This window comes from Diadema setosum, chromosome 13 (assembly GCF_964275005.1).
Source record: "Diadema setosum chromosome 13, eeDiaSeto1, whole genome shotgun sequence".
Lineage (NCBI taxonomy): Eukaryota > Metazoa > Echinodermata > Echinoidea > Diadematoida > Diadematidae > Diadema > Diadema setosum.
Window position 1 is genome coordinate 2,726,219 of NC_092697.1, and position 10,063 is coordinate 2,736,281.

Consider the following 10,063-nt stretch of genomic DNA (forward strand, 5'->3'; position numbering starts at 1 on the left):
ACCTATTAAAGTTACATATATAGATTTGAAAAATTGAACTTTTTTTTCCAAAGAATGACTAATTTGCTGTCTCAGAATGATGATTTACACTGTGGTGCATAAAGAGTTAAAGACCTTGTTGTCATTTGTACGCACTGATCGTGAATGGCGAGTGAGTCCTCAAATACTACACACGTACTAGGCCTATTTGGTACAACTGACGGTGATAAGCGCAATCATGGCAATGGTCCTACGCAGTCTCCATACAGGGCTAACTGTATACCACTGAAACAGCACTCTCACGCTTCAGAATGGGTGCACGTCACGAGACCGACACCCACATGTCATACAGCCCACGAGTCATACAGCCCATGAGTCATACAGCCCATACGAGTTATACAGCTCACGAGTCATACAGCCCAGGAGTTCGACACCAATACCCCCATCTCACTAGACGGCGATTCCGCTACGATCATCAAAATCGACAAAGCGCGGCGGATCGTGGCTTGATCGCTTTAAATCTTCTCCATCGTACCTTGAGCGGTTCAGAAGCGCGGAGGATCGCCACCATCGCAAAAACGACTTAAGTAATCTATATTTAATATAAATGCTGTAAGAAAATAATAAAACAAACTTGAACAATATATTGCTTACTCATCAATTATCTAGGGATCCACGTCCTACAAGCTTTGCTTTTTTGTGGATCGCTATTTTCCAAAATTGAAGTTATTTTCTGAAAGCTCGCGAAGTATACATGTATACGCATCGTTCCTTCTGATTATTGTACATAATATGTTGATGTATATAATTTATTTCGTATATTACATGAACCTTTTGTAAAAGTGTAGACAATATCATTTTATGATATGTATACTTTGCATTACGTTTTGATTTTCTTTGATTGGAAATAAACTATGATTGAACTTGAACTTGAACATCGCCATGGTCGGCGACCTCGCTACGGAAGTTTTGAACATGTCCAAAACTTCCTTAGCGAGGTCGCGACCGATCGCCGGGGTTTTAGAGCGTATCACCATCGCCTCACGAGCGCAATGAAAGCGCCACATTCGTAGACTGTCTTAATAAAACATGGGACCCTGCATTTGTTAGGACCACTTTGTTTTACCTTGTTTTCAGATATCTCAGTCATTTCAGAACCTATTTTCATCAATATGTTAGTATAAACTTCGAATTCCTCTTAAAACATGTATTTTTGTCCCCGCCGAACGAGTTCGAGCAGGGGACTATGAAACGGGCTCCGTACGTGTGTGTGTCCGTGTGTCCGTCCGTGCGTCCGTGTGTCCGTGTGTCCGTCCGTGCGTCCGTGTGTCCGTGCGTCCGTGTGTGATCAAAATGTTCAAAATGCTACTCCTTCGCCATTTCTAACCCGATTTTGATTCTGTTTGCTTTATATGATAGCACTACATAGGAGCTTTGAAACTTCTATACAGAATTTCAGTTGTGACCTTTGACCTTGACCTTTGACCTATATTGTACATTTTGCTTCAAAATGCTACTCCTTCGCCATTTGTAACCCGATTTCGATTCCATTTGCTTTATATGATGGCACTAGGTGAGGGCTTCAAAACTTCTACACAGAATTTTGACCTTTGACTTCTTTGACCTTTGACCTTGATTTTTGACCTATATTGTACTTTTTTGCTACAAAATGCTACTCCTTCGCCATTTGTAACCCGATTTCAATTCCGTTTGCTTCATGTGATGGCACTAGGTGAGGGCTTCAAAACTTCTACACGGAATTTTGACCTTTGACTTCTTTGACCTTTGACCTTGATTTTTTACCTATATTGTACTTTTTTGCTACCAAATGCTACTCCTTCGCCATTTGTAACCCAATTTCGATTCCGTTTGCTTTAAGTGATGGCACTAGGTGAGGGCTTCAAAACTTCTACACAGAATTTTGACCTTTGACTTCTTTGACCTTTGACCTTGATTTTTGACCTGTATTGTACATTTTGCTACCAAATGCTACTCCTTCGCCATTTCTAACCCGATTTCGATTCCGTTTGCTTTATGTGATGGCACTAGGTGAGGGCTTCAAAACTTCTACACAGAATTTTGACCTTTGACTTCTTTGACCTTTGACCTTGATTTTTTTACCTATATTGTACATTCGCTACAAAATGCTACTCCTTCGTCATTTCTAACCCGATTTCGATTCCGTTTGCTTTGTGTGATGGCACTAGGTGAGGGCTTCAAAACTTCTACATAGAATTTTGACCCTTGACTTCTTTCACCTTTGACCTTGATCTTTTTACCTATATTGTACATTTTGCTACTAAATGCTACTTCCGGCGGGGACATATTTTACGCACCGCGTAATTTCTACTTTTCCTTGTTTGTATAATTATAATTTTTGTATAATCATAATTTTTGTATAATTATGATATATGTAAGGCGCTTATACTAGAAACTGTGTATAGAGCGCGATATTAATGTTAATTATTATCATCATCATTATTATTATTGTCCTGGTTTCTAATTATCTCGTAAAAAAGTTAAAAAATGAATCGCCTATCTCAACCAACATTGAACCTTCCCTTTAAATAAATGCATTCACATACATAAAAGTAAGCATCAGGATGGGCACCTGGTGTAATTATTGATGACAAATTCTCACAGCTTAGCATGCAGTATATCATATTTATGTGAGGAGTTTCAATGCAAAAACAGATAATCGCTATGCTCAATATTTCTTGAAAGTAATTTCATTAGAGAAATATCTTTTCATTGATACTGCAAGAATTTTTAAGATTATCTTTCAAGATCATCACATATGCTTTGAGACATTTCATTGTTTTTCAGCAGGTTGAATCTCAAATAAGAGTAATGGAAATGGAAATAATATCTTTTGTATCATTTGTTAAACTCTGTATTTTGTGCGTACATTATATTTTTGTTAGAAATGAGTCAATTATCATGTTTCTTCAACATTATCATGTACACAATTATCAGTGAGTCATTGTATATGTATCGTTTTCGTGCAACACTGATGAAGGTGTGTAAAACAGACCGAAAGTTCAATCATATAAGCCGTATAAGCATCGCTATGTACACTGTCTCCTTCCTCTTTTCACATTACATGTAGATATTCATAATAGCCTTCCGTGATCGAAAGCTTGCTATCGATACTAACACAAGACGTCCGTCCTCACAAATACGTGAACTTAGCCATTCAAGGGCGAGACCATGAATACGAAAACGTGTCTCTAGACCATTCCAAACGTCTTATAAGAATATCATGATCATAACGTTTACAATCATAATCATAATCATAATCATTATCATAATCATAATCATAATAAGGTCTTTTATGCCCAGGGTAATAACCCCCACGTAACGGTATCAATAGCCGCTCTGAGATCCAAGAGTAGCCTACTTATAGCACACCAGCTATCTATGAGAATATCAAGCTGTAATAAAAAGTTACTCTGAAGCTTCTGGAAAAAGTTGTTTGTCCTGTCTGCAGCTGAGACTGCAGTTGTGCTGAGACAGTCGAAATAATCTGTCAGTTGTAATCAGAGATGATTTTTAAATGATTTTATAGCAATATGACCCAATTGGTTGAGCTCAGATACTTGCTATTGTAGGTGAAGGCTTCTTAATTGGCGGAAAATTGCATGGAGAGCGGTTCTGGAAAGACACCCAGACATACTAGAGGTTCTTTGTTATGCCTGTCTGTTTCATCTTTTCGTTCTTGTCCTTGTTATTGTCCTTTATTTCTTTTCGTTTCGCCTGACGTCATGATGTCAACATTTTTTATACGTGGATTCCTTGACCGATCTTGAGATGCCTTTATCTTCTGGAGTAATTCACAAGATTTACAAGCTATGCTTCTCTTGCGAATTTCTCTTTTCCATACGGTGAAAAACTTACATTGTTCATTATCGAAATACAACGATGATATTACTATAGTTGCACAATGTATTGTTTAAGTTGCGTTATTCGAATTCTTTAAAGAATATATCTTTATCCTTGTAAGCGTTATGTATATTACTCTGTACTACTTTATATGGAAATAAAATCATTTGAATAGGAATAATGAAGAGTTGACAATCTTGGTTAAATACGGGAAGGTTAGCAGCAGTACGACTCTTGAAGAGCCACTAGTCTGGTTCAGGCATCTACAGCTGACGGCAGACGATTTCACCCACCATGGCCCTCCGACACTTTCACAAGCTCCTCGAGAATGTATATATATGTATATATATATATATATATATATATATATATAATATATATATATATATATATATATATATATATATATATCATGGGTGATAGTTCGAGTGACAATTCAGAAAACATTACCCCTCCTTGATCCACTTGGTCTTTTTTGTTTGTTTGTTTGTTTGTTTGTTTGTTTGTTTTTTGTTTGTTTATAATTATATCTTTGTGTGTTTCAACCTCCATTTGAGAAGATGGCTGGATAGCCCTAAGATCAGGGGGCATTTTCATGAACCGTTTTGTCTGGCATATTGGTTGGACAAATTTGCTCTCAGCCAATCTGATTCAGTGATTTCAGTAGCTTATAACAGCTTGTCAGAAAAATATCCGACCGAAGCGCTTCGAGAAATGCCACCCCCACCCCCCCCCCCCCCCCGGCTATAGATGGTCATCCAAGAGATCCAGTTGGATGACAGTGATCTGGAGGTGGACCACTTATCAGGGTTATGCGTCTTGCTTTTTATGATATCGCATCTCATCATCACCGTACATACCATGGTACTATGTCAAATAAGTTGCCAGCATGTTGCTAAGCGTCGCTGAACATTTACATACTATGAAGGTGGACTTTACTAGTTCTAGTAATTCAACGATTAAAGTTTGAAAATGCTCTTTGTTTCAGTATCAGACAAAACATCAGAAACATCAGCTGACATCTCTATATCCTGAACGGGTGTAGGCATCATTTACATAATATATGATGGAAAATCCACATATTCTATGATACTTTTTCTACCATTTTTTCCTTCAGATTATACTCAGATGTATCCCACGTCTTGTTTGGTTCCACGCTACAGTACAAGTAAACACACAGAGATCCGCTAGCATGGAGATCACCCTGTTGACTAGATTTGTCGGCCTATTCAGCTTCTGCATCGTGATGAAAAGTAAGTCACCTTTTTAATTTCTATGATAACATTCGTATTTCTGACTTAACAAAGGTATGTCGTTTTCATAGACCTAGTACACACCTCTGTCGACTTCGAATCTTCACGGCTCCTTGTTGGCTTCTCCGTCGAGTCTAAATCGCATGTTCATTGAGGTTTGACTGTTTGTGTATATCACTTCAATATTCAGGCGGTAATTAAATTGTTGATATCTTTCCATCATCTTCTTTTATTCTCTTACGCACAGTCCTGAAGAAGGGATTTATATGACGTGAAAGCTGTTTATGCACTCCGTAGACGAGATGTGTGCGTTAATGATCGTATTGCTGTACATTATGCTATATGGATTCAGATATGAATGAATAATCTTGATTGCACTTAACGCAATTTTTTTGGACGTTCAGAGACAGTCTGTTTTTATTTCAATTTTAGGCACCAGCACTTTTGCAGCCGACAATGCCGGCCGGGAGTTTGTTTTCGCGTTTCCACCAAACACCGAGTTGCAGGAACCGAACAACCTCAGACTTCTTATACACCCAACAGAACAGACAACACAGACGCTAATGAATGTGACCGTAACATTTCGAGGTACCTCCAATTCCCTATTATTAGACCTCTTCTCGCCTCCATATGTTGTGTCGCTGCCCTCTGACCTCGCCCTTACAAAGATTTCCGGTTTGACGAACTCGACTGTTGTCGTACAAACAGACCAAGACATCATCTTGGTGGCTGCGAACTTTGAAACCCGGTCGATGGATACGTTTGTGGTTCTTCCAACCACTTATCTCGGTAAGGAGTACTTTGTCGCAACGACTCCGCAGCCAAACTCGTGGACAATCTTGATTTCGGCGTCTTCCGAACCAGTAACGGTTGAGGTAGCTGTGAAATACCACCTTACTTTTCTTGGTAAAGATTACAAGTCGGGAGACATCATAAAGGTGTCACTGAGTCCCTTTGAGACAATGCAGCTAGAGCCATTCGTGAACGAAAACTCGGTAACGCGAATCATTGCAAACGCATCGGTTTCGGTGACTGCTGGCTGCACCTGTGCCACAGTCCCCAGCGTCGCAGTCGGAGGATGCGATATCATCGCCGAACACTTGGCCCCCTTCGATCGATGGGGGCAGTCTTTCGTACTGAGTCCATTCGTTAACCGGCAGAGTGGATACATGTATCAGGTGATATCCGGGAGGAACAACACGAGGGTGTGGATCGGGGGAGATGTGCTAATCCTCCATATGGGAGAATACTACACACGAATCGTCACACGACAAGAAATGACGTCGGTTACGTCGAATCATCTAATAATGGTTTTGCAATACAGCATGGGTACGGAATATGATCGCAGACCCGGTGATCCCTCACTCCTCATGGTCCCGCATATGGATCAATTCAAGTATTTTGCAGAATTCCCAATCATTGATTTCTCCTCTGCAGCAATCAACAACGTTTACCTCTCTGTCACCACGGATTGCAATGCGACAAGTGAAATCCTACTCAATAATAATACCATCAGTCAGGTGGGCCTCAGGGTTGACATTAAAGGCATAATTTGCCATTTGCAGAAGAAACAAAAACACAGAATTTTAGTGCTTCAAAATAGTTCTAAAATGTGAGTTAGGGATAGAAACAACCACTGTGAAAATTTGAATCCGTATAATCGATGTTAAATATTGTTAGATACGCTGCATGTGAACAATAGCTATAATAAGAATGTTTCCAGACTAAATGGTCTACAGTTACGGTTTAATGAGAAAAATACTGATAATATATCTTCTTATATTGCACAATTTTTATATGGTAGGATGTTTTGAGATACAACTGACCTACACATATGCATTAAATGTGATATCTTGAACATCTTTTAAATCACTGCTCCCAAATGTAAACAGGACCTTTAACTTGTTTGTCCTTGACGATATGGCCCTATTTTCATGATGCTCTTAGTTCTTTAGATCACTCAAAAAACAATTTTTTGAAATATTCGCTCAAGCATTGCAGCAACACCAAACTTTTTTTTTCCATAAATAAAGCACAACTTTAATATAACATTACATATATCATAAAGCAGGAAATACGCAAAGAAGTAAAACTAAGCAATGGCAACATAATTTAGAGTAATTTATTAAGGTACATGTTTTACAAGTGCATAATATTGGGGAGCGGGAAAGTGCAGTTCTGACATGGTATCAATTTTAACCCGTTCTGTACCAGGGGTTTTGGAGACTTTGTAGAAGGCTATGTGTTTACTTTGCCAATAGGCTCTCAAAAGCACACACAAAAATCAAGTGCGATACGCCACGCTGCGCAGCCACATTTTATACTCTTGTATTGTTGCTGCTTCTATTTCATTCCATTTTTCCCTTTGTCGTGTACGTAGATTTCTTGGCTGGAAGAATACAGCGTCGAAACATGGAATCACAGGAATATATGCACGGTATGGATGGCCGTAGAGGGTGGAGGATATGTGCTCCGCTCACGTGACAGCGGAGATGCAAACTCTCCGGTGGCGACATTCATGTCTCTCGTTTATGGCACTGGACACCGCATAAGTTTCATGTATACTGCAGGCAACTTTTTTGACGAATTAACCTGCTCAGATACAGGGGACACTATAACCGGGAACGGGCAAGAAGTACACCCATGCCAGCGTCTCCAATCGCGTAAGTTTTACTACGATGACATAACATGCCGTGCAAAAGCTGGATTGAGAGGGAAAAGCCAACTTTTACCCATCGTGTCCCAAATGTATAAATGGGAATCTTGGGCCCTCTTGTGCAGCATTGATAAGCTTCAGCACATTGTGTACAGAGTCAACTGTCTGAATACACTGGTGAAACAGATGGCCCATACAGTTCAACACTGTGTTCACAGAGTTAACTGTGTGAATACACTGTGGAAACAATTATGGTCTAATATGTTCGACACAGTGTGTTGACTGAGTCAACTGTGCATACACTTTGAATACACTGTGAACATAGTAATACTGTGGAACCCTATCAAAGTATCTCCCCGACAGGTAAGAACAAAATATGGAAAACTTTTAACATATGGCTATAGTAGACCTTATGCATTCGTGAAAATAAAATCAGAATTTTTTCCCTGTTTTGCTGAAAATGAAATCATGCAAATATATGATTCATTAAAGCAGAATATTCATCAAATCCAACAGAAATGTAATTCTCTTCCCCTCATTCAAAAGCAAAATATATTTTTGATAGGTTTAGACGAAGCAAAATATCGTAAATACTGGCCCACTAGAGAAAGCCCGTGTGTATCACATCTTCCCTTATATTGTTTCTAACGTCGGTCTTTGTCAAATGCTCCCTTCATTCATTTATCAAGCGTGATTTAGGAAACATGAACAAGTAGTAAGTGAATTATCAATAAACCGTATTCATTTCGTTACTCTCTAGCATCTATCACAGTACGAATCAATCCTATTAGCCATGAAGTGGGTAAGTCTGAGAGAGTGGAGCTGACTTGTGCGTTTAACAACGCGCTTTACTTTGAGTGGCAAAAGGACGGTGCCCCCATTCAAATGACGGCGATGCAGAGAACGTACGTGATCGAAGCCGTGTCGGTAGCTGATGTCGGCTACTACCGATGTGTTGGACGTGGAATACTCAACGACACTGCAGCTACCGTCCCGGCGGCGGTTGCAATAATAGGTAATAGTAGCTTTTACACCAGTTAGGTGCACGAAAGTGCCCAAAAGTCCCTGGCAGGAGATTAAGTCGTATAATCCAAAATTATTCTCATTATAGTCAGACATCAGATTTCTTTGATTCTCATAAACCAGTTGGCCTGACGCAGTTCGAAGTGTTTTCGTATCCAGCCTTCATCCTCTCTTTCATTTAATCTATTCTGTCAGTGCACACTTCAACGTACACATATATAATATGGCAACAACTGACCATTGACTTATGTTGGTCAAACATAAACCCAGAATCTATAACTGGATGAAGGCCACGAGTTTGACAACCACAAATCATACAGCCCACGAGTCATAGAGTCATAGAGTCCAAGTTCGTCACTAAACAAATAAGGCCTAGAGCTGTGAGTCCGACACTAAGCAAACAAGGTCCACGAGTTTGACACTAAGAAAAAAAAAAGGTCCGCGAGAACGACACATTATTAAGACCCGTGATTCAATGTTTTTACTTAGTGTCGAACTCGCGGGACTGCTCGCAGGACACTTTTGCTTAGTCGATGTGAAACTCGTGGGCCTTGTTTGCCTAGCGTCACATTCATGGGCCTTGTTTGCCTGAAGTCGAACGCATTGTTGTATGACTCAAGGACCTTTGTTCAATGTCGAACTCGTGGGTGTCAGTCTCGTGGGATAACCCCATCTAACTCCACCATAACTTAAATTGTTACATTTTATTTTCTATTGGGAATCAAGTCTTGTACTCTTGAACTCATCCGCAATAGCTATACATCCTTTGTATTGTACTGCGACTATTTTACGCCAAGTAGGAATCATATAATTCTCATTGTGTTATACCTCAGATGTAATTAATGTGAAGCCCCATCTATAACCTCGGATAGGACATAAAATGGAGGTCCCGTGTATGAGAGTCACAGCTCATGCACGTAAAAGATCCCGCTTCATTCATTCATCGCAAAGAGCAGGGTGTCTAACTCGGTGAAGTGGTCCCACCCCACATCCAACTGGACCCCATGGAAGACCAGCTTAGTGTAGCTGAATATGGGCTATCCAGCCATCTTCACAGATGGAAATGAACAACAACAACAACCCCATCTAACTCCACCATAACTGAAATTGTTGCATTTTATTTTCAATTGGGAAGCATGTTGTACAATAATTGAACCCGTCCTCAGTAGCAATATATTTTTGTATTGTACTGTGACTATTTCACGCCAAGTTGGAATCATAATTATAATTCTTATTGTGTCATACCTCAGACGTAATTAATGTGGCTGTC

The 10,063-nt window shown here is 39.7% G+C and overlaps 1 protein-coding gene across 1 annotated transcript; it reads left to right on the forward strand.

Moving 5' to 3' along the window:
• Nucleotides 1-5,053: 5,053 nt before the first annotated feature.
• Nucleotides 5,054-8,811, forward strand: LOC140237075 (uncharacterized). The gene is made up of 4 exons (XM_072317015.1): nt 5,054-5,114; nt 5,547-6,634; nt 7,495-7,777; nt 8,531-8,811. The coding sequence occupies exons 1-4, from the start codon at nt 5,054-5,056 to the stop codon at nt 8,809-8,811; spliced, it is 1,713 nt and encodes a 570-aa protein (XP_072173116.1).
• Nucleotides 8,812-10,063: the final 1,252 nt, after the last annotated feature.

Bases quoted from the DNA above. Each gene is read 5' to 3' on its own strand.
- LOC140237075 (XM_072317015.1), top strand. From the start codon at position 5,054: ATGGAGATCACCCTGTTGACTAGATTTGTCGGCCTATTCAGCTTCTGC. The intron at 6,635-7,494 runs GTGGGCCTCAGG...TCGTGTACGTAG, and splicing joins ATAATAATACCATCAGTCAG to ATTTCTTGGCTGGAAGAATA. The intron at 7,778-8,530 runs GTAAGTTTTACT...GTTACTCTCTAG, and splicing joins ATGCCAGCGTCTCCAATCGC to CATCTATCACAGTACGAATC.